Source organism: Pelodiscus sinensis, chromosome 4 (genome assembly GCF_049634645.1).
Source record: "Pelodiscus sinensis isolate JC-2024 chromosome 4, ASM4963464v1, whole genome shotgun sequence".
Classification (NCBI taxonomy): Eukaryota; Metazoa; Chordata; order Testudines; family Trionychidae; genus Pelodiscus; species Pelodiscus sinensis.
Genome location: NC_134714.1, coordinates 67,097,727 through 67,123,007, shown reverse-complemented (window position 1 = coordinate 67,123,007; position 25,281 = coordinate 67,097,727). Strand labels below are relative to the sequence as shown.

The 25,281-nt window shown below is 41.3% G+C and overlaps 1 protein-coding gene across 2 annotated transcripts in view; it reads left to right on the top strand.

Annotated features, from left to right (window-relative positions):
- The window catches only part of UBR1 (ubiquitin protein ligase E3 component n-recognin 1), a 128,174-nt gene that overhangs the window by 58,601 nt on the left and 44,292 nt on the right, over positions 1 to 25,281 (top strand). For both annotated transcript variants that reach the window (XM_075927249.1, XM_006135407.4), the window contains exons 17-28: positions 5,318 to 5,428; positions 6,674 to 6,739; positions 7,182 to 7,283; positions 8,672 to 8,735; positions 9,392 to 9,516; positions 10,708 to 10,760; positions 12,314 to 12,416; positions 13,105 to 13,153; positions 15,734 to 15,888; positions 17,445 to 17,544; positions 20,432 to 20,541; positions 23,458 to 23,547. In XM_075927249.1, coding sequence (XP_075783364.1) covers positions 5,318 to 5,428; positions 6,674 to 6,739; positions 7,182 to 7,283; positions 8,672 to 8,735; positions 9,392 to 9,516; positions 10,708 to 10,760; positions 12,314 to 12,416; positions 13,105 to 13,153; positions 15,734 to 15,888; positions 17,445 to 17,544; positions 20,432 to 20,541; positions 23,458 to 23,547 — 1,128 coding nt within the window. The remainder of the gene's footprint in view (positions 1 to 5,317; positions 5,429 to 6,673; positions 6,740 to 7,181; positions 7,284 to 8,671; positions 8,736 to 9,391; positions 9,517 to 10,707; positions 10,761 to 12,313; positions 12,417 to 13,104; positions 13,154 to 15,733; positions 15,889 to 17,444; positions 17,545 to 20,431; positions 20,542 to 23,457; positions 23,548 to 25,281) is intronic.

The window sequence follows — 25,281 nt, the reverse complement described above, 5'->3', positions numbered from 1 at the left end:
CATGAATAAAAAACAGACCATTTATTTCATAACTATAAACACCTGATGTTAATTTTCGGTATCGCATAATTTAAAAATTAACTGTTTATCAGAGTGTGTAAGGGCTGGGGATAGCAAGTGATGGACAGGAGGAGAATAGAGAGGGTGGGGCTTCAAAGGAGGGGCGGGGTGGTAGATCTTCGCCTGTTCTGAAATTTAAAAAGTGATCTTGAGTGTAAAAGGTTGGAGACCACTGCTCTATGGAAAAAAGAAATGGTTGGTTTGATTTATTTTTAAGTACTAGATTGCTCCTGCTCACTTGTCCATTGGCCATTTTGGACTCCCCCTTAGTGTGTAAAGAAAACAAGATTATATATGAGTTTTGTTGGTATATGCCTAGCAGCAATAACACCCTTTTTATTCCCTGGCTGAAGGATTCTCAGTTTTTTGGCTTATCCCACATACTAGACTTACAGTTTATAACGCAGTGGTAATCCCAACTCTCCTCAAAGGCTGAGATTTGGGATTACTATTGCATTATAATCCATGGCTACATCTACACTAGCAGCTTCTTGCGCAAGAACTATTTTGCAGAAGAGTTCTTGCGGAAAAAGTCTTCCACAAGAGTGCGTCTACACTGGCATGTGCTTTGCACAGGAGATGTGCTTTTGCGCAAGAGCATCCATGGCAGTGTGAAGGCTCTCTTGCGCAAGAAAACTCTGATGGCCATTTTAACCATAGGGGCTTCTTGCGCAAGAAATTCATTTTGCCTATCTACACTGCCCTCTTGTGGAAGAGCTCTTGGGCAAGAGAACTTATTCCTCGTGGGGAGAAGAATAACTCTTCTGGAAGAAGCCCTATTTTACAACTATACTGTAAATTTACTTGCGCAAGAACGCACGTGCAGTGTAGACAGCAGGCAAGTTTTTGCACAAGAATGGTTGTTCTTGCGCAAGAAGCTGCCAGTGTAGACATAGCCCATAAGTCTAGCGTTTGTTCTGATATAGTCTGCCAAAAGCAAGGCTGGAGCAGTGGATTCTGTGCTGAATCTTGACATTTATGTCTATGCTCTGTGAGAGATGACTGCCAAAGTAGGCAAAGTATTCTACATTTTTTCTAGTTCTTTTTTGTCAATGTAGATCTTATTTGCTAGGTCGCATATTGGCCTGAGACTGGCTGGTGGAGAACTTTTTCTTTTGCCAATCTTCATTTAGCCCTAGGCTTTTGTAAGCTTGAGACAAGCAACTGAGGACTGAATGTGGTATGAAAGCACATTCAAAGGAGGGTCTATAATAATCTGCATACTGGAGTTTGGTTATCATTGACAATATTATTTTTGTTCTGTGTGGCGGGCCCCTCCCGCCTGGGTCCCCAACCCCTTGTGATACTGTTTCTCCCTGGCCCTTTAAGCCAGGCCAAAGGCCCTCTGGCCTGAGTCCCCGAAACAGTCTACAGCTGGCCCTTTAGGCAGGGCTAAGGCCCCCGGGCCTGAGTCCACAAAACAGTCTATAGCTGGCCCTTTAAGCAGGGCTAAGGCCCCCTGGCCAGGGTCCACACAGTTTACAGCTGGCCCTATAAGCAGGGCTAAGGCCCCCTGGTCTGAGTCCACAAAACAGCCTATAGCTGGCCCTTTAAGCAGGGCTAAGCCCCCCTGGCCAGAGTCCACCCAGTTTACAGCTGGCCCTTTAAGCAGGGCTAAGGCCCCTGGCCTGAGTCCACAAAACAGTCTATAGCTGGCCCTTTAAGCAGGGCTAAGGCCCCCTGGCCAGAGTCCACACCGTTTTCGTTGTAGCGGGGGCACAGCCCAGGTAGGGGGACCCGGGCCCCCCCTACTCCACCCGGGTCCCAGCCCAGGGCCCTGTGAGCGACCAGGTACCGGGTCACTCTCTCGGCGGGGCCATCCAGCCGAAACGCGCCGAGGTTCTCGGGCCGGGAGCGGCGGCTCCTGCTCCTGCCCTGGGCCACTTCCTACCTGGACCCCTGGGCTTCCTTCCCCTGGACTTGCCCAGCTGGCTGCAATCTCCAGGCCGGCGTCCCCTCGGCAGGCAGTCTCTGGGTTGCACCAATTCGCCTCCGCCTTCCTTCCGGCCTCTCCTGGAGTCCCTGGCCACCGCTGAGGGGAGCTCCCTTCTCCAGTCCTTCTCCTTCAGCTGCCTCCCTCGACTGAGTCCTGGCCCAGGCTTTTATAGCCCTGCTGCAGCCTGGGCATGCTCGGTAGGGCTGTGGGGGAGGGGCCTCTGCAGCCAGGTAACCCTGGCTGTGCCCTGTAGGTTCAGTGCGGGGCTGCCTCGCCCCGTCACATTCTGGTACAGAGATGAGAAAGTTTGAAGAGGTTGCTGTCTGTTCAATATTGGATGTCAATGCCCTGTAGAAGACAGTCTTGGATTAATATTTTCATAGCTGCTAAGAAAAATAAGATAAGTGTGGGTGCCAGTATGCAACCTTATTTTTACGCTAGTTTGGATGACAAGGGGCTCAACGATAGAGCACAGAATAGCAGCAATCATCTGGTCGTGCAGGAGTGTTTACAATGAGCAACCAAATTGTTGTAGTGAGGTTGTTTGGGTAACCAAATTGTAGTAGCAAGATTTTTCCACAGAGCCTCACAGTTGGCAGAGATAAAGACTGTTGTCAGATCAATATACAGCTTCTGGAGGCAGTTTTGTCATTTTTCTTGCATCTTCCTGGCTGTGAAAATCATGTAATGGTGCCTCACCATGGTTAGAAGCTGCACTGAGACTTTTGAATTACTTCCCATGCAAGAGAGAACAGGGAATTCAGCAAGATTCTAGCAAGAATCTTTCCAGTGTTGGAGAGGAAATTTTTATAAAGGGAGACAGGATGACTGTGCAACTATTGAGGAATGGTCTTTATCTATTGTAAGGATGTTACATTTTGATTAATTAACTAATGGAATAATTGATGGGATTTCCATAGACTATTTGATTAATCAATGAGAACTAGTGTGGTGTTCTGTCTTTGAAATGTACAAGAGCCACAGCAGGGGCTGTTGGGCATTTCAGAGATTGAAACATCCTATTGAGCCCAGTGCCTGTGGGGAGTCCTGCTGACCCCAGGCTCCATGCAGGTGCTTCCGCTTTGATATGCACAAGAGTCCCTGCTGGCCCTGGCCTCCACACAGTGTTACAAGCTGGGGCTCTTGTACATTTCAAAGTTGGAACGCTGCTGCTGCACCCCTGCTCTCTCCCACTGAGCTGAAGTTGGAGGGAACCAGCTTTTAAGCCAGCTCCCTCCAGGACCCTCTTCTCTTCTCCCTTCCCCCCCTAGCTACCTCTTTGTGATAGAGGCAGCAAGGAGGAAGAAGCGACTAGTTGACTAGTGTGTTGACTATCCAATAAGTGTTTGCTTATCAGATAGTTGAGCAGTTGATCAGTTGCTTACATCCCTAATCCATTGCCACAAGGAAGACATTTTTTAGTGCTATAAGTGTTCTCTATCTTGTGCCTTGGTCTGAAATCTGAATAGTATCCAAAATATTGGCAGATGTCATGTATTGTTGGAATTTGATTGTTACTACTTCATTGATTTTTATTTAGCTGCAAAGCCGATCTGCATTAAGTGTTGAACTAATGGAGGATTGAGAAGACTTGTATTTTTCAGAGTGGTTGGAAGGTTCACTTTTTGGAAGATAATGTTAACAATTTCTGTTAAAAGTAGGCAATAGTATTGTTCACTGAGTCCCCCAGCCATAAAGGGAATGGATCTGCTTTGCAAGTTGGGTCTCAAATACTTCTATGGGTTTTTTGAATGTCAGTGAGTGTGCAGGGCTAGGAATGAGATTTAGTGTGTCCAGGAAGTTTTAAAGGTCTGCCTCATAGGAAAGTAACTATTTGGGTTATCTTTCCTCCTAGTAAGAGGATTCTTGGCAGCAGTGTTCCCTCTAAGATTTTTCTATCCATGAGTGGAGTGAATTTTGTTATGTGCACCACGACGGCACCAACAAGTTACTACCAAATAGCTTATGTTTATATATATCAAAAGGTTATAGAAGAAAAACACTAAAACAAGGAATAATTAACAAGGTACATGACTGTTTTTGTTTATTTGATATGAAATCAAATAAAAAGAAAATTAATACTGTAAAATTTTACGTAGCCATTTGGTATCTTACATGTATCTGTTCCTTTGAGGCATAAAACAAAATTATCCATATTCTTGAGATAGCAAACAAAATATTTTACGATTAGTATAATATTCATGAAATGAAGTAGTTGTTACACTTTATGCTTCGTATTAAAGATTATGTTGTTTAATGGGCTAATTTCAGAGCACTTTTGTGCACTTATTGCTCCCTATTACCTAGGAAACAGGGTTTTTAAAATATTTCAGTTGTTTACATATCACAAATCTTTCATTCTTCAAAGCTGGTGTAATTCAGGAAAGATTGAGGAATTAAATCCTTCTGCATATAATATTTGATTTGTTTATTTTTATTTCTGCACCTAAGCAGTGTCTGAATAACATGGGTGGACAGCAAGCTTCAGCATTGTAGCACCAAGTTAGCACAGAGTCATTCTCAGATGTGGATTGCTCTTTCTTCTGGGTGCTTTCTACCTTGGATTCTGATCAGGAGCTGAGCAGCTAGAGTTACCTGGGGGGAAATGGAGGGGCAGAGGAGCCTTTTTTTAAAGCAGCCCAACAAAACAGGGGACTGCTGCCAGAGGGAGGGAAGGGTCAGAGGACACAGAGCTACTGGCTGTCAGCGGCTGAGGCTTCTTAAACAGCAGCTTCCACTCTTTCCCCCCGCCCCCAATTTACCTTTTTCCACTTCTAGATACAGCATTAGGAGCACTCTTGAAGGACTATCTGATTAGTGCAGGGCTACAGGCACACTGCTGCATGGTTCTACTAATGAGGTGGGTGGGTCTTAAATTCTTCCTGGCTGGCTGTGCTAGTGTACAGCCTCTCAGTGGCTGCTTTGCGGCTGATGTTTGCATTAAATGGCTGAATTGATCAGTCAGTTCACTATACAAAACAGTGATTGTCTCAACATAAGGTGAGTCCTGATAATTGGAGAGATACTGGAAATCCCCTGCATCCATGTGAAGTCCATTTGAACTCATAGAGGCACCACATAGCTACCTACATGGTTCTGTTGTTTGATCAGTGCTATGGTGAACAACAGAATAAAAAATAAATTAGGATGATAACAGCTTTAAAAGGAGAGGGTAAAAGGAAAACGGAGTTCTGAGTATATGCTAAGTCTACTTTAGGTCTTTTTGTATTATCTTAAATTCATTGATTTTTATTTATTTGATTCTTCAAGATTTGTGATATATTAAATCTATTGACAGTTTTACTTGCATTATTTTTTTAGGAACAGTTCCAAGTGGAGCTGCTAGTGGAATACCCTTTGCGCTGTCTAGTGTTGGTTGCTCAGGTTGCTGCAGAGATGTGGAGAAGGAATGGTCTGTCCCTAATAAGCCAGGTACTCCCTATAGCATGTATTAGTGATTGTGTCCTGCTAGTTTGTGCTAATGTTTCCCATGTGAACTGAGAGTGGTTGATCCACTTGATATAAAAGAAGCTCATGTGGCGAGCGTCCACAATGTAATTAATGTAAATATCAGGATACTATTGAGCCTATAGTTAACATTGCATGAAAAAATTTAAAATGAAGATCTGAAAGTCCCAAACAAGGACTCTTAGAGGTACCTCTGTATTAGTAGTAACAAGCATTTCTTCTCTAGCACTTTGCATGTTTTAGGTGCCTCTCTGGAAACAGTTGGATAACCATTCAATGGTTGTCATACTGCAAAACCATAACGAGTGGGGTTCCGCGAGGATCAGTTCTGGGTCTGGTTTTGTTAAATATCTTCATCAAAGATTTAGATAATGGCATAGAAAGTATATTAATAAAGTTTGTGGATGATACCATGATGGGAGGGCTTGCAAGTACTTTGGAGGAAATGATTAAAATTTGAAATTATTTGGACAAACTGGAGAAATGGTCTAATTTCTAGGATGACATTTTAGCAATGATAAATGCAAGGTACAGTACTCCACTTAGGAAGGAACAATCAGTTGCACACCTACAAAGTGGGAAATGACTACGTAGGAAGGAATACTGCAAAAAAAGATATCTAGGGGTCATAGTGGACCACAAGCTAAATATGAGTCAACAGTGTAACTCTGTTGCATGAAAATCAAGCATTATTCTGGGATGCATTAGGAGTGTTTTAAGCAAGATACGAAATAATTGTCCCGCTCTACTCTGTGCTGATTTAAGCCTTAACTGGAGTATTGTGGAATATATTGGAATCTCCATTCTTTTGGAGATATTTAAGATCAGGTTAGCCATACACCTGTCAGGGATGGTCTAGATGGTGCTTACTCCTGCCATGAATGCAGAGGACTAGACTTGATAACCTCTCAAGGTTCCTTCCATTTCTGTTGTTCATAGCTGAAAATGCTACATATACCTTATTTTTCCTATTTAGTGGGTGCATATTAATCTAAGATTGTGAACTGAAATGAGGGGCAGTGTATGAATTATCTAATGGATTATACAAAGACTTGAAAACCACAGTATCTCAGTGTAGGCTCACTTTAAACTTGAAGCTTTTTAAAATGGATTGATGGAGAAAATAGAATATTCAGGGAATATTAAGAAGTTTCTGAGGTGACTATTGAACTTCTCTAGTGAACCCTAGTTTGTATTGTTTGTTTACAGGTATTCTATTACCAAGATGTTAAATGTAGAGAAGAGATGTATGATAAAGACATCATCATGCTGCAGGTAGAAACCTTTTAAATTATTGCCAACGTAGTACTTCCCAACTTCTAGTCTCCAACAAATTTTGTGTGTTTTTGCCTTTTATTTTAAATGATATACTTATGAGTGATTTACAAAGATGGCCAGATAGAACTGTGTTAAAACATTCTGTTTTCAGATCTGATTTTAATATCTGTTAACCCTTGAAAGGGAACTAGGACTTCCAAAAATATCAGGAAGCTACACATTGATTTTCAACCAAAACACTTTATAACACAAATGAGTGTTATAAAGTATCCCATAATTTTGCGCTTTAAATCTTAAACTGATTTCAGTGTGTTCTTAGCTCTGAATTTATTAGCTTTATTTCCTGTTTGAAAGTGATGTTGGAAGAGGGATGTTTTTCATACTTTAATGAAGAAATTTGATACTGACTAAAGCTCTTGGGATGTGGGGTATCTGGCAGATTGGTGCATCGCTTATGGATCCAGACCTTTTCCTGTTGCTGATACTCCAAAGGTATGAGCTTGTCAATGCCTTCAAGAAGATGATGCCCACCAAAGACCAGGTAAACAGCAAACAACTATTCATTAATTCTCCCTTTCAAGATTATAGAACATCAGTAAGCTATTTAACTGGAATCATCAGACCACACCAAAAATCGTAACACAAGTCACAGGTGATCTATTGATCAGCAAAATGATTTTTTTAAAATCTGTAGTAGAGTTTCTTGTTCTCTGTAAAACAAATTTGGTTTTGCTGTCTTCAATTCCTCAGTCCAAATTGCTTGCTAGATGCCATGCAATTCAAAGATTGTTAACACTGAAATGGCATATGGTTTTTATGAAAGAAAAGCAATATGTCTTTCTCATCTAATTCTCTCCACATTCTGTGTTAACATCATGTTTCAGGATGTCTTTGGTTTGCATCCTTTATCTGTATCCAGTAAATAGGATTCCTGTTCGTGTACAGAGCTGGTCTCTCCACCAGTATAGTAACCCCTCACTTTACATCGTCCTGGTTAATGCTGTTTCATTGTTACCTTGCTTATATTAGAGCACATGCTCATTTAAAGGTGTGCAATGATCCATTGTAACATTGTTTGGCTGTCTGCTTTGTCCACTATTTGCAGGATTTTCTGGAAAAGCAGCCTGTCCTTATGCGGGTGTGGAACCAGGGTGGGCTGGCAATCCCCCATCAGCTCATCTAAGTTCCCTGTAAGATATGCCCACTTCTCAGCTGTAGTTCAGCTGCCCCTCCCTCCACTCTCTTGCTGCCTTTGCCTTGGAGTTTGTCCTGGGAACATCCTACTTGCTGTGTGGGGAGGAGGAGGAAGGTGGATGGGGGATGCTGATGGCAGGATGTCCCACTCCTCTTCTCCCCCCCCCCCAATTGAGCCCCCATCCGTACCCTATCTAGATTCTACAAAGCAGGTTATCACAGTTATAGAGTCTTGTAGGTAGACCAGGCAGTCCAGACACAAGGGCAGTGTTTGTAAAGGGGCAATGCATGTCTGTCTTCCTCTCTCGCTAAACACACACAGAGTGTGCATTTCTATGTGGCGTGCAAGTTTCTGCAGGGAACTATTTACAGCCACTGCCATGGATCTATATGTTTCCTCCCTCCTGCCTCAGACTGTGCCTCAGGGTGCAAGGAGTTTTCACCTACCTCTTCATTCAGGACATAATTTTCCCAGTTTCCTCCCTTCCTATGTTAATATTGCATTTTATTCACAGAATAATCCCACAGATGGTAGTCCAGGTAGTTTCTCCAATCTGTAATGCTTCAGATTGGAGAGTGGTTTTTCTATTTAAAAAAGTAACTTGTGAACAGTTAGGCTGAGATCAATATCATCTGTGAAAACCCTTAAATTCACTTCAAGACTGGGTTTCCCACTTAATTGCATTATTTCTTAATCCAGCAATTTTTTTGAATTATTTTCCTTACACCCAATAGGATTTGATCAAGCAATGTAACATATTAATAGAAGAGATGCTGCAGGTTCTCATCTATGTTGTGGGTAAGAAATTCTGTTTTACAATAAAAATTAGATCCAACTTCGGTTTTGGGGATTTCTTTTGCTTTTGGGATTGGCTTGTAATTTAGCTGCTTAACTCTCTGTATGACAGTAGTTAGAAAGTTTTGGATGTTTGCTTCTGGAAAGGACAGATTGGATGGCTGACCATATCCATTAGACAGTTCTCTCTCTGTTTTAATTCAGAGGGTTGGGGTTGATACTGGATAACTCTTAAGTAGGTTGCTCTATGATACATAAACATGACATCTGAAACTAACGTGTCTCGTACATAATACAGGCTGTTTGATAATTCCACAATTTGTTGATCAGGTATTATATAAAGAAAAGAAGGACTCGATTAACTTTAAGCCCAACAGCTGCCCCAGGGACCAGCAATTCAAAAGGTCCCAGGACTCCTGGATGCCACTACTGCAGGAGCAGTGGCACTGAAGCGACAGGCCCTTTAAATTGCCACCAGAGCACTGTGCAGCCCGCTTCAGGAGACTCTGAGGTTGCCTGAGGTGGGAGGGGCTGTGGAGTGGCAAGCTCAGGGCAGTGCTGAGGCCTGCCTTTTCCAGCTGAGGCTCCACCCCTTCCAGAAGTGAATTTTTAATCTTTGCGTTTTTTTCCTTTTTACCCCTTTTATGGCTTCTTGGTAGGGGAAAGATACGTGCCTGGAGTGAGTAATGTGACAAAAGAGGAAATTACCATGAGAGAAATTATTCATCTGCTCTGCATTGAACCCATGGCTCACAGTGCTATTGCCAAATCTTTGCCTGAGAATGTGAGTCTTTTGCTTTCTTTCCCTTTCCTACTACCCGTTTCTTTCAGTAAGAAGAGTGTTTTACTTTTTCTTTTGATAGAAACCACAGATGTTGGCTTTAGAATTACAGCAAAGTATGGCTAACAAGGGGGGAAAATATTCTTCTTACTGAAGTGTAAAGGTAAATGCATGACACTCTTCAAGGAAAATCAACAACAGTCCAGAGTTATTCATGCGTCTGTTTTCTTCAGACTGACAGCCTGCAGCCAAGAACATCCTGGAACCAGTGATTGTCCTAGTACAATATACAAATTCAGTCTGAAAAACTGCTGTAGAAGGATTGTGCTTTGGAACTCAGGGAGCAGCACTATTGAATTCATTCTGAGTTATAGCTACTAACTTAAATGATAAAGGGTTTTAAAATTATTTCTTCTGTTGGACCTGCAGTGCCAGTCCGGCTGAGAGAAGTGCACCAACAGTATTATTTTACTAAATTCCAATAAGTTACCTTTGTGCAAATCCATTTAAAACAATTGCACAGGTGTAGATGAAAGTATAGTTTTGTCCTACTGAAAAATTTACTTCTGATGAGGAACGAGGTGAAAATTTTATTGGGCTGGCAATTAGGAGAAAATAATCTCATTTCACTTTTAAACTGATTATATTATGAAAATTATTGTGAACACTAAACGTAGAATCCACTGATGCCATTTTTAGAGATTAACTTTTCAGAATTAAAAACTGTGGCCTGCCCTTTCTTCTTAGTAAGGTGAAAAATTGCTTTTTGGATGGAATACAGCTCTGAAACAAGTATGTCTGATGGTAGTTCGGTGAGCAAAGGAGTTTTGATGTTCTCCCTTGGACATCTTTTTACGTTTCTTATTCCAGGAGTGGGAGTTCTTATTGTTTTCCTCCTCACCAATTTGTAAACTTGAATTTTGGGTGAATATGGACAAAATGCATTAATTCATAGGCTAAATATGGAATTGATTTCGAAGGCTCTTCATACTTTACCATTCAAACTGTCAGTCGGTTTTTGTCACATTAATGGTGTATTTTGACAAGTGCATTAGTAGAGTAGATACAGGCTGGTATAGGTTAGTCTTGCAGATAGTGAACTGTTATATTTTCATCCTAGTATTTTGGATTGTAATGGAATACTGTAGTTCATTTGTTTATGTAAAAATATGCTTTGTGTTAATGTTTTAACAGGAAAACAATGAAACTGGTTTGGAGAAAGTAATCAACAAAGTTGCTGTATTCAAGTAAGCTCTTAGTAGTACTTAGTCTCCCTTATTCTGAATTGCTTGTGGCTTGCTCTGTTTACATTTAACCAAAGGGAACCATATATGTAGCTAGGATTTTTGTTTAGAAGGTAGGTCGGGGGCTCACTAAATGAGTGTTTCTCAAATGTGGCTCCCCCAGGGAATTACTTTTCTTGTGGCCACAGCCTTCAAGGTTGTGATTGGAGGTGGTGTGAGGGCCAAAATAGCAGCCCCTAGCCTTTCCTGTTGCTCCTGGATGCAACAGTTTGATGTGGGTTGCTGGGGCTGTTAGCAAGGGTTGGGACCTGCTCCACACTGGAAACACCTGGGGCTCAATCCAGGTGGAACAGGCAGCTGGTGAATTTCCCACTTTCCCAAGGCTCATGGGGCTCAGGTTTGAGGACTTCAGACTCTAGCCCTAAGCTCCAGCTGCACAGCAACAGGCCCCAGACTCCAGCTACATGGCTTTTGGCTCCATCCTTGGGCTCTGTCCCCCAGCCCCAGGGCTTTGAGCTGTACCCACAAGGCTTTAGGCTCTAGAACTCTGTTGCTTTCTCCCCATCAGTCTTGGCCCCTGCTGCCTACTCAACTCCCCATCGAGAGCTTAATTTATCCCCAGGCTTGCCTGGGCTCAGTAAATCTGCTGTGAAAAGTGATATTAACAAACATACAAGTATGACTTTTCATAATACTTACTAGCTAGTAATTAAATTACAGTGATTTGGACATGTGTTTGTGCATGCTTATTTGTTTTTCCTAAAGATAATTAAGTGTTTTAGGAAAAAGTTTCAGAGGGGTAGCCAAATTAGTCTACAACTGGCAAAACTTCAACAACAACAAATAGTCTTGCAGCACCTTAAAGACCAACAAAACATGTAGATGGTATCATGAGCTTTTGTGGGTACAACCCACAAGCCATTACTCTGAAGAAGTGGGTTGTACCTGTGAAAGCTCATGATACAATCTACATGTTTTGTTAGTCTTTAAGGTGCTGCAAGACTGTTATTTTTTAGGAAAAAGTGAGAGAGCAGCCACCAGCAAGAGTTGCCAGTGGCCACACACTGAGTCCATCAAAACATTTGTCGTGAGAACCCATGCACTAAATAGTCTCCCCTTTTTACCGCACTGGAAAGCATATCATTATGTTACTTAGATCAGTGCCTAGCTTGAAAAGGAATTGAAGATTATACAATGAAGAACAATGCAGGCCAAATACCTGAAATTCTAGGTGAAAGTTATAATTAATTCATCTGTGAATAGTCTCCTGGTGCCATGTGCCAGAGACACACCTGCAATGGGCCAGATCCATGAGAGCGTACATTTCTGGGAGTTAAAAACTAGTAACTGAATTCCTTATGCACATCATAATGTGATGAAGTTGCCTTAAATATGCAGAGCCAGGTCCCGCTTGTTCTGTTTCACTCTTTTCATTTCCTTAGGAAGTAAGTACATTACTTTCTTTTTGTGCTATAAATAAGCACTAAGGATGTGTCATACATTTGAGTACTATAAAGGTGTGGGTTGTTTTTTTGTTTGTTTGTTTGTTTTTAAAGGAAACCTGGCGTGTCAGGACATGGAGTCTATGAATTGAAGGATGAATGCATGAAAGAGTTCAATATGTTCTTTTATCACTATACCAAGACCCAGCATAGCAAGGTAGGCAATGTGAAAGGCAGAGGAGAACATGCACTTTGTTGAATAATTTGATTATTTGTAGAATAATATTAGTGAAAGCCGATATTTAGATTTTTTTCCTCTGTTTAGACTTCACTGTGTGAGCAGTATTGTATCAAAGTAAAAAAAAATCAAGCTAATATACATTAGCAAAATATATTAAATACAGTTACCCAATAAAGAGATTTTTATCTTCAAGAACTTTTTTTTTTCTTTGAGGTGTGCAGATCAAAATGCTCAACAGGGCCAACACATTTTTTTACATTCTTGAAATTGGGGAGAGTCTAAACGCATAGGCTCTTTTTGAAATAATTTACTTTCACATAGCTGTTCCAAAGAGAATATGTTGAATTTGTCTGAATAGATAGATACTATACACAAAACGTCAAGGAAATAATTACAATTTTCCACACAGTTATAAAATGTACCAAGAAAAGTTAATCTTTATCCCTATTGTACATTTACTTTAGTGTTTGCACTGGTTTTATTATCCTGGCCCAAAACATGGTTTCATATGTTGATGTATTATACAATATGGGTGGAATGTCAAAGTAAATATCTGTGGATTATACATGTTGCTACGTTTGTTAGTCTAGTGCCCCTGATGGAGTCCCTCAAGAGTCCTCCAGTGCTGCTGCTGGTACAGTAACTTAAGCCAACTTTCTTACAGGCTGAACATATGCAGAAGAAGAGAAGAAAACAAGAAAACAGAGATGAAGGTAAAAGGTTGGATTGGATGATAGAGCAAATGTTATATTTCAGTGCACCTGTCTCCTTTGTGCTTATAAAATAAGAACTTTGGTACGTGTCTCAGGGATCCATAATAGGACAGAAATCATATCGAGTCCAAGGTTACATGTTGGAAATGACCTAGATCATTAGTGACCATAATGTGTTACCATCTGACATCTTTTTAGTGATTTTTCTTTTTAAACAATTGTGAGGGCTCTGTTTAGTTTTTAATAGACAAATGTCCACAAATTCAACTCACAGTCAAAGCAGGTACAGAGAGAACAAGGAGACAAGTGATTCTTCTGGGATAGGATTGGTGGGGCAGTGTAAGGAAGATTGCACTGCTGCTGTCGGCGCTGTGCCTATGAATGACTTCACTTTAAATTATTGTAAATCTGATATCCTTCATGAAAAATCAAAATTCAGAAACTCCATGTACCAGGAACTTGGAGGTAAGGCTATATAATGTTTCAGTTGTAACACAACTATTTCCTCTTTCACTAACTTCCCTTTTTCTTCCTAATTGCCATTCAAGTTGTGAACTGGAAGACTGCGTCTACACTGTCCTCTCTTGTGCAAAAAATATGCAAATGAGGCAGTATGGAATATTGCTGCACCTCATTTGCATAATTAACAAGTCTCCATTTTTGCACAAGAGGCTTTTGCATAAGAGCCATCTACACGCAACCCCTACCCGTTTTGTGCAAGAGCCGTTCTTCCGCTTTTTTTCAGGCTCCTTTTTGCACCAAAGCCTCTTGCACAAAAATGGAGCCTCATTAATTAAGCAAATGAGGCGCAGTGATCACACTTTGCCTCATTTGCATATTTTTTGCCCACGAGAGGGCAGTGTAGATGTAGCGTAATTGAAGAGCTTTGGGAGAAAGTATTGGTGCACTGGGAAGTAATGTGAATGATTTAATTACTTTTAAAACTAAGGTCTTGCCCACTGTTAATTCTGATATTATTAGTCAAAATGTTATTTGTCTAATTATTCTCTTCTACAAGTTTTCAGCTGGCTACACCAGTCTTCGCTTTCCATGCTAAACTGTGGTTTACTATTGTGTACTGTTAAACAGTGCTGCAAAAGTCTGTCTCACCTGTGTGTGAAAATTTTTCTTAGGAAATTTTAAAGTGTGTTTTGGGAGCCTTTCATCTGAAAAATTATAAACAGCAGAAAAGTTACCTGACACTTGTGTAAAAGGACACAGTTGACTTGGAAATCACATTCTGTCTCAATTTTGTGTATCCTTTGGTTACAAGTAACACCCAAAATCACTATGGGCACATCTAAACTACATTCCTCTTTTGAAAGAGGAATGTAAATGAAGCAAAAAGGAAGTGCGAATGAAGTGTGATTTAAATATCCTGCATATTCGTGTCTGAGCGCTTTTTCGAAAAAGGGTTTTTCAAAAGTGAAAGTGAAGTCTAGATGGGGTTCTTTTAGGGAAAAAAACGTTTTTCGAAAGAACCTGTACTCTTTTTCAGGAGTTCGGGTCCTTTCAAAAAAGGTGGGTTTTTTTCAAAAGAACCCCGTATAGACTGCTCTTTCACTTTCGAAAAACCCTTTTTCGAAAAAGCACTCAGACACGAATATGCAAATGAGGCACGGAATATTTAAATCCACGCTTCATTTGCACTTTCGATTTGCTTCATTTACATTCCTCTTTCAAAAGAGGAATGTAGTCTAAACATAACCTATAACTGGAATGTCAGTGAAGACAAAATTCTGTGGTTTTTTCCAGTTTGTTTTCCTTGTACATAGATAATATTTACATACAATCTTTGGCTTTCCTCTACTACTAGAAACAGCAAGAGTACAGAAATCAATTGTACATTTTGGAAACACTAACTTGGTATTTGATTGATTTCATGTAAATTGGGCAATTCAATCAAATACCAAGGTAGTGTTTCCAAGGCAATACATACTCTTGTTGCTTCATTGGTAAGTGTGAATCTCAGTTTAGTACTTTGCATGCAAATTTCTACTGTAAAAATTTGAGAATTTACTGTGGTACTTGAGATAAGCACAGGAACTGAAGGACTGTACTGTTCTGTATTCCATATTGCTGTTTGTGAAAAACTGAAGTACTGTAAAAATTTGAGAATTTACTGTGGTACTTGAGATAAGCACAGGAACTGAAGGACTGTACTGTTCTGTATTCCATATTGCTGTTTGTGAAAAACTGAAGTATTGTGGCTATCAGTTGTATTGGAATACCATTATGCACGTTTTTAAAACTTTGTACTTTAATTACATTTATAAAACTCAGGGCATATACAAGCTGACACACAATACAAAATATTTAAAGCCTTCAAAAATTCAGAGCTGTGATTTCTAAGCACCCACAGCTGCTTGTCTCTCATACACTTTTCAGACACTGTATTTTACATACAAACTAAATAGAAGTAATGGTGAAAATGTCATTGAAAAGACTAGTGAGTGTAGGAGGGGAACTTGCTTACAGCTCCAAACTCTCCCTCCCCAACTTGGTAATGGTGTACCTGCTCAGAATCTGGTAGGAAATATTTCAAAGTTGTTAAGAAACCTGCATGTGACTGTTTCCTAGCATTGCCGCCGCCGCCGCCTCCTGAATTCAGCCCAGCATTCAGCAATGTGGTGAAAGTTCTGAACTGTGATATCATGATGCATATACTCAGGACTATTCTTCAGAGGGCAGTACAACTGGAGACCCACTTATGGACTGAAGCTATGGTCCAGATGGTATGGATTGCATTAGTATTTTCCCCCTTAATTATTTGTGTTAACTATTGACGCTAAAACACACTCTTGTGGGTTTATATATAAATACAGAGTATATAACAATAAATCCATATCTCTTGACTATTACCATAATGTACTAGACTTGATTTGAAGGTCTTTCTAAATTGCACCTTAATTAAGTAGCACTGGATGGCAATTTAAAGTCAGTTATTTGTGGTGGTTGGTAGTTGAGCATAGGCTTGGTAAACAATTTGACTTTTCTTCTTTTTTATAGTATTATCAGTTCCAGTATATTTTATAGTTTTATTTTAAAGGCACATTGGTTAATATTGCCAGACTCATAAATTTGGTTAATCAATATTTGAATTGAAAGAAAAGCATTTGTTTGAGTTAAACTTATTTGCCTTCTCCACTTTAAGCCTTACATGTATTTTACAGTAGTAATAAGCACTTTGCCAAAAAAAAAAAATTTTTAAAAAAGCATTGCAGTTATATAACTTGAAGTGTCCAACAGTCTTGCAATGTCTCATTGCTGAAAGTTGTTTCAAGACTTGCCTTGTCTGGTTTTCTAATTTACAAGCTTGTTAAAGAAGTAAGATTGGAAAACTTGTCCCTGTAGCATCGCTAGTGATATATTGAAGTGGGAATTTATCACAATATTTGTACAATCCCTGTGTGTACCTCAGTTTTCCCTGATGCTGCAGTGTTACACGAGACTGTTTACTCTCTGGGCAAACCAAGCAACATTGGTATAAATGTCGCTTCCTTGTCTGAGCTGGGATAGACATCTAGCAATCAGTACCACAGAATGCCACCTCTCAGCAGGAAAGCTGAACACAATTGCCCATCTTAAGAACAAAGGAATGGGAGTGTTGGGGATAAGAATTGGTTGCTAGAGTCAGACAGCTTGAACAGTGGGGTTCACTACAGTTTGTCTTGGCTGTAGGCTAACAGAATGGATTGGCCTATTCTTTCATTTCCCTTTCTCCATGCTAACCTGAGGACCTTCCTGTGTTGTGTTCAGTTGACTAATAAACCCTGCTGTTTTAACAATACTGTTTGAACATCACTGCAAATGCTTTGAGGTACATTAATTCACAAAGCATGTACAAGTCTCTGCCAGGAGTCTGTCTCAATTGGACTAATTGAACAGAGATCACAGTATGAAACATGATTGCTGGAGTCCCAGACATTCAGTCTAAGGAGTTAGTGTGGTCTGTGCTTCTCAGGAAGACCGTGGGGGCCTGGTACGATATGAAAGAGTTTCTCCCAATGAAGGTCCCAAAGCCTGGAGCATAGCACTGATCCTGTGGATTTGTGATTGATAAGTGAAAAATCTCCATCAGCAAAAGTGAAAAGCTTATACATGGCTAATGCGAAACATGTAAGGATCAAGCAAGCTTAATGCAGTTTTGTGTATAGTTATTGAATCTTTTGTGTGAGATCCTTGCACTTTTGTACTATGTGAGCGATTGCTTAATTTCTGCTGTCTATAAGTCCTATATTACAGCCTTCTGGTAGCAGTAGAGTTTTATGCTATTTTCTGTCTTTCACAGGTGTTTCACCTCCTTTCTCTGGGCTTACTGGAAGAGAAGCAGCTACTAGAAAAGGCTCCAGAAGAGGAAGTGACATTTGACTTTTATCATAAAGCATCAAGTATGTTTCACTTTCTCTGAAGTGGAAGATGGAAAATGAATTATGCCAATTTCATATTACATGGATGATAATAGCCTAAAAGTAATTGTGTCCAGCAAGGATTTATCCTGCCTTCATTTTCATTGTTACAGTCAGAAACTAAATGACACTGCTATAGTTCTGTTCTGTAACCATAAAAAAGCCAGATCAAGAATTACATGTGTAAGCTCCTGCTTGACAAGTGTAGTGAGGAGAGGATGTGCTGGTTCCCAAACAATGGCCCTAGTCTCTGACCCCAGCACTAGACCCACAGTGGGCGTGCCTCATGGGAGAGGGTCTGGGTGGGGCTAGTGCTGGGGCTGGAAATGGCCAGCAGCACACTGCATTGGCAGGAGGGGGATGTGGTCAGGTTAGGAAGCATGGGTGGAATTCAAGCTCTGGCATGGTCCTCCTCTGCCCCATGTGTGAGTCCTGCAGCCTATGTGCGCCAGGTGCCTGCTGACTAGTAAGAGGGGCCAGAGGGAGGCAGGACCCCCATTCCTCCCGCTCCCCCTTGCCAGGGCCCTGGATCCCTCCCATGCTCCTTCCCCTTCCTCCCTGTCACCTCCCTGCCCCGAACCCACCAGATCCCTCCTGCACTATTCCCATAGCACTGGATCCCTCCTGCACACCCAGTCCTTCCTCCCCTCCATCTCTTTTCTCTGCCCCCCGTCATTGCCCACCTCTCTGAAAGCTGTGTCCACCCACTTTTCCTGTCCTAACTACACCACTGATACTTAAGAGTGCTCTGTTAGAAGCTGGATATTTCAAAATTGTTGGATATGAAAAAAATTGGGAAGACATAGTCCCTTTTTTAAGTTGGGAGAATTCAGTTTACTCATTCCTCTTGTAATGTGCTGTAAGAAAAGTTCGAATGAATGGTGTGGTTCCTAGTTCTTTAAAAACTACTGTTTAGGAACAAAATACCATCAGACTACTGACCAATTATGACCACCTGTTCTGACAGAAATGGTCTCCTATAAGAAAAGTTTTCCACACATTAGGTAAAACTTGGCTTACAATAACAGGATGAAACACTAGAGCATAGATTGGAAATTCAGGTCTGTACCTATATTTCTGCTTTTGGAAGGAACCTAAATTAAAAGTAAGCTGTGTTTGGTTCATGTAGAACAAAGAATGCATATGCGGGTATGTCTGTACCAAAGGGGAAGGTTAACTTAAGATATGCAACTCCAGCTATTTTAATTACATAGCTGGAGTCACTATCTTAAATCACTGTCTCCACAGTGGGAGGTTGACAGGAGCAAATGCTCCCATCGGCTTCCCTTGCTCCTCGTGAGGAGCAGAAGTACTGACGCTGACAGGGCACCCTCTCAGTTCAAATTAACGGGTCTTCACTAGATCCACTAAATTGAACCCCAGAAGATAAACCACAGCAGTGTCAATCTTCCATATAGTGTACACATGGCCCATGTGTCTAGAGTTGTGAGACACATCCAAGGCAGCACTATGACTATCATAGAATCATAGAATACTAGGACGAGAAGGGATCTTGAGATGTCATCGAGTTCAGTCCCCTGCCCTCATGGCAGGACCAAATACTGGCTAGTCCATCTCTGATAGACATTTATCTAACCTACTCTTAAATATCTCCAGAGATGGGGATTCCACAACCTCCCTGGGCAATTTTATTTCAATGTTTGACTACCCTGACAGTTAGGAACTTTTTCCTAATGTCCAACCTAAACCTCCCTTGCTACAGTTTAGGCTCATTGCTTCTTGCTCTATCCTCAGAGGCCAAGATGAACAAGTTTTCTCTCTCCTCCTCATGGCACCCTTTTAGATACCTGAAAACTGGTATCATGTCCCTCCCCCCCTCAATCTTTTCTAAACTAAACAAACCCAATTCTTTCAGCCTTCCTTCATAGGTCATGTTCTCTAGACCTTTAATCATTCTTGTTACTCTTCTCTGGACCCTTTCCAAGTTCTCCACATCTTTCTTGAAATGCAGTGCCCAGAACTGGACACAACTACTCAGGCCTCAGCTGGAGTAAGCAGAAGAATGACTTCTCGTGTCTTGCTCACAACACACCTGTTAATGCATCCCAGAATCATGTTTGCTTTTTTTGCAACAAGCATCACTCTGCTGACTCATATTTAGCTTGTGGTCCACTACAACCTCTAGATCCCTTTCTGCCGTACTCCTTCCTAGACAGTCGCTTCCCATTCTGTATGTGTGAAACTGATTGTTCCTTCCTAAGTGGAGCACTTTGCATTTGTCTTTATTAAACTTCATCCTGTTTACCTGAGATCATTTCTCCAATTTGTCCAGATCATTTTGAATTATGACCCTGTCCTCCAGAGCAGTCGCAATCCCTCCCAGCTTGGTATCATCTGCAAACTTAAGAAGCGTACTTTCTATGCCAATATCTAAATCGTTGATGAAGATATTGAACAGAGCCGGTCCCAAAACTGACCCCTGTGGAACCCCACTTGTTATACCTTTCCAGCAGGATTGTGAACCATTAATAACTACTCTCTGAGTATGGTTATCCAGCCAGTTATGCACCCACCTTATAGTAGCCCCATCTAAGTTGTATTTGCCTTGTTTATTGATAAGAATATCATATGAGACCGTATCAAACGCCTTACTTAAAGTCTAGGTATACCACATCCACCGCTTCTCCCTTATCCTCAAGACTCGTTATCCTATCAAAGAAAGCTATCAGATTGGTTTGACGTGATTTGTTCTTTACAAATCCATGTTGGCTGTTCCCTATCACCTTGCCACCTATACAGTAATGTGTTATTGCCAGTATCTTAGATCATGCTTATAGCAGCAAAAATGTGAAGATGTTTGCCAGTATTTCTGAAAACTTGCACATTCACACATCCTCTCTTTGTGAAGGAATGGGAAGCTCAGCCTTGAATGCTCTGAACATAGTAATGCTTCTGGAAAAACTAAAATCAGTTCCTCAGTTAGAAGCACAGAAAGACATGATCAACTGGATACTGCAGGTAAAGACAGAAGCCAAGTGTGATTTGGCTTTAATAATTCAGAATTTTAAAAGAAAAAATAAATTTGACTGCTTTAGTTAATGCAATAGACATTGCTTGTACCCATGTGATCTCTTTAGTATCTTACTCTGTCAAAAAGCTTTTTTTCTTTTCTTTTTTCCCCAGTTGCTGAGATGGGATTTTTTTTTTTTGTGGATACCATGTGTTAATATAGAATCAAATGCATGAAATGGCTACTCCTTATAGAATTTTAAATAAAAATTTTAGCTATATAATATTAATCAGTGGCTTTTTTGCAAATTTTCCAATTGCCTTAAATAAGTATATTTCTATAACTTGATTATTCAATAATAGAGAAAGAAAAAGTGATTTAGGTGACATCTATCTGTATTAGTAAAAATGGAAAGTTTTTAAGGGCTGTTATGTAAAATCTTCTTTTTGTTTTGTTTTGAGAGGGTTAAACATTTTGTAAAATAAGTCTTCAAATTAAATGGCTAAATTTGAAAAATTACATTATAAAAAGCACCAAATTATAAAACTATGTATAAATTAAATTTTAAGTATCTCAGGGGGTAGCCATGTTACTCTGTAACTTTAAAAACAATGATTAGTTCTACGGTAACACACATGCATATATAGGATCATGAGCTTTTGTGGATAAAATGCACAAAAATGCAGTATTCTGTTATTTCCATGCCATTCATCTGATGAAATGGGTATTACCCGCAAAAGTTCATGATCCTATATATAGGTTGAACCTCTCTAGTCTGGCACCCTCGTGACCTGACTGATTCTGAATGAGAGAATTTTCTGGACCACCGGACGTCAGTATTGTCTAGCAGCATTACCAATATTTCCACTGCTTACTGAGCTGTTAGAAGACATTTAGGGATAAATTAGAACTAAATAACAGCACAGACCACTGAGAGCTAGGACTGGTGGCTGTAAACAGACTTTTTATAGGACTGAGGTAAACTGGCCAAACCCATGAAAGTGAACATCCTGCTAACAAATCATGTCATACCATGGATGTTTCTGGACCAGAGAGTTCTCGACTAGAGAGGTTCAACCTGTATATTGTTAGTCTCTATGGTGCCACAAGACTACTCATTGTTTTACATTTAAATATTTAAATTAGAAATTTTCAAGTTTTCTGATAAGAAAATTGCTGGAACAAAAAATCCAAACTTAAAGGCACAACCTTAACGTTCACAATTCTTGTAGTTTAAGTGGGATGTTGGATTAATATATTGAGGCTTTTTTCATTTCATTTTCTATATTAAAGAGGAAAATCCGAAGCTGCAATTCAGAGGCAATTTCCAACTGTTGTTGTTGTAGGAGTAGTAGTGTTGTCTAATTCACCTTCTATCAGATGTTAATCTCTGAAATTCAGACCAAAACTAATGACTAATGTGTCCAAGATAGGAGTATATGTAATTGAAGATGTGATGGGCCCAAACAAAAACTTGCTATAAACATTCATTTAATATACCATTACCCTAATCCCGGGGGGGGTGGGAAGGGGACTCTGGGGGCAGGGGAAAGTGCATGAAGTCTCCTCCCACCCTGCCTCCACCCTGCAAGGAGTGCGCATGCTCCTGGCAGGGCGGGAGGAGACTTCACACACTCCTTCCCTCTCCCCCCCCCCCCCCCCCCCAGCCCTGATTGGCCCGAGGGGGGGGGGGGATGCAAAGTCTCCTCCTGCCCTGCAAGGGGTGCGGCACTTCTAATCACCGCATGTTCATTGCAGAATGGGGGCAGGGTGGGAAAATACTTTGCCCCCAAGTCCTGACTGGCTTGGGAGAGCATGCAGAGGGGAGCGCTTGAAGTCTCCTCCTATCCCGCAAGAGGCTCAGCACTTAAAGTCAACTGCCAGCTAAGCAGGGCATGTGCTCCCCCTCCCCAGGCCCTGGTTGGCCTGGGGGCAGCAGGGTGGAGCATGCAAAGTCTCTTCCCACCACCATGGGCATGGGTACCTTGAGAGAACCCCATCAGCTTTTCAAAACACCTTCTCTCGGGGCGGAGGGGGGGTGAAACAACAAAGGCTTTGCATGCACTCCTACCCCGAGACCAGTCGGGGTCTGTGGGTAGGAAAGCACGGAAGTGTCCTGGCCCCGCTCCTTTAGGAGGGTTGGGACCACTCCTGAAATTTTTGAAGTGGTCTCCGGTCAAAAATTATTGCCCGCCCCTGGCCTAACCTAACATTCCTCAAAAAGGAAGCATCTGGTATTCTTTTTATGAAACTGAGTAGCAAAAAGAAATATGCTTAACTTTTAAAAGGGAAAACTGGTTTAATATTAAAATGTGTTGAGAACCTTTATCAAAAGATCCTTTAGTTAGGGTTTCAGAAATACAGTGTTGTTTAAAATTGAGGCTAATTTTCCAAGACTGAACAACTGAAATTACTATGCAAGATGAGGATAAGGGAGGATTTTGGCTTTGGGAATTTGTCATAGATTAGAGAGCTTTCACCTTTGGGTTTGCTGGTTTAAATAACGCACTGGCCAGTAGTGTCTGAATATTATTACCGTGTGATGTCCTTTTAAAAGCCTATTTAACATGAGTTGGCATTGGTGATCATTTCCTAGTGAATAGAGATTGACAGAACATCATGCTAATTCCTACTAATTTTCATCTTTGTTAGTAGTTTTAGTCATGGCTAAGGACTGAATAGACATGAGGAACTGAACTCACACATAGGTGTGCTCTTTCCAATTGGAGGCACATTGGTGTTGTGGGAAAACTTGCATGGGTTTAGTAGAGGCTTTCCATACCTTTGGCTATCAAAGTATGTTTTTACCAACATGTAAGTCTCAAAAAGTGTTTAACCTTTTAATAACACTTAGGTTCAGATATTTGATGCTCACAATCCAGTCACATTTTATATTCTCTTAACACCTATGTCTCTATTCCCAGATGTTTGACACAGTGAAACGATTGAGAGAAAAATCAAGTTTGGCAACAGCAGCAACTACATCGGGATCAGAAACTACAAAAGGTGATGAGGTAATAACAAACACGGAAGGAACTGAAGAAATGTTCCACAGGAAGACATTTGTATTTACCTTTTTAAGGACCTATTTTCAAACACAAGTGCCTAAACTCAGTTACCCAAATCCATATTTGAACATCTACATACCAGTTTTAGGCATGAAATGATGATATAGTGTCTTAAGCTGGCATTCTGGAATATATTAACAGGAGTATTGTCAGTAAACTATGGGAGATAATTGTCCTACTTTACTCAGCACTGTGGAGGCTCGACTAGAGCATTGTGCCCGGTTTTAGGTGCCACACTTTAAGAAAAATGTGGACAAATTGGAGAATTCCAGGAAGAGTAACAAAAATGATGAAGGGTTTAGAAAACCTGACCTATGATGAATGGTTAAAAAAGGGTTATATTTAGTCTGGAGAAAATAAAATTGATGGGGGAATCTGATTAATCTTCAAATACATTCTAAATAGGACAGTGATAGTTGTTCACCATGTCCACTGAAGATGAGACAAAATAGCAGTTGCGCCCCTGGAAGGCCATGAGCAGTTTTCAGGGAGCCACAAGACCAGTATTAGACTTACCAGGGCCCAGAGCAGAAAACTGAAGCCCCACTGCATGGGGATGAAGCCATGAGATGTGCCACTTATGGCTGAAGAAGAAGCCTGAGAAATTTAGCTTTGTTGTTCCCTATGTGATATTGTATGGTGTGCGAGGGAACGGGGCTCAGAAAGGAAAAAGGTTGAGAACCACTGATCAATAGCAAGGAAGATTTAGATTAGATATTAAGAAGTACTGAAAGAAGTTGTAGAATCTCTATCTTTGGAGGTTTTTAAGAACTGATTAGACAAATGCCTGCCAGGAACAGCATAGGTGTATATTCGATCCTTCCTCAGCACAGTGGGCCAGACTAGATGATTTCTTGAGGTCCCCTCCAGTTCTATGATTCTGTGGCTAAATACTTAAATCCAAAGTTAGATGAGCAATTTTGAAAAATACATCCTTATTATGCCCTTGTTTCTCTCTGATAATGATAGCTACATGGTTGCCGGAGAGAATTTGTATACAACTGAAAAAGAACGGAAGAAATCTTTCCTCTTCCCAGTAACTCTTCTGTATGCCATTTAGTTGGAATTTCATAAATAGTTAATATGTGCTTCTCAGGTCATATGTGGAGGTATTCATGGTGCATAGCCTAGGACCGTGGTCACCAACAGATTGATCGCGAGGCCTCGACCAGTCAATCGCGAGGCGTCCTGTCCGCCCCGCCCCCATTTCCCTCCCACCCCCGAGAAGCCCCACTACCTACCTCCAGTGAAAATGGAGGTAGTGTTGGCTTCTCGGGGATGGACAGAAGTACCGCAGCTTAGTGCCACCTCCGGCAATTCTGGAAGTAGCGCTAGCTGCTCTGCCGGGTGTACTGCAGGAGGGAGCATTGGCTCCCTGCACTGCACGGGAGGGGTGAGTCAGCTTTGGGGGAGGCGCGCGCGCGCGGGGCTTCCCTGCGCCGGGGGGCGGGGAGTGGCCCCCAGGTCAGGCGCACGTGGGGTTTTCCTGCACTGGGGGGTAGGTCCCTGTGGGGGGGGGCTTCACTTCATGGGATCGGCCCTGGGGCAGGCACGCGCTGGTTTCCCTCTGGTGGCAGGGGAATCCTGTGAGGAGGCAAATACAGGGGACTCTGCCTCCATTTGCACCCCACTCCCCAGCCACAGAACGCTGTCCCCACTCTCCTGTCCCCAGCTACAGAA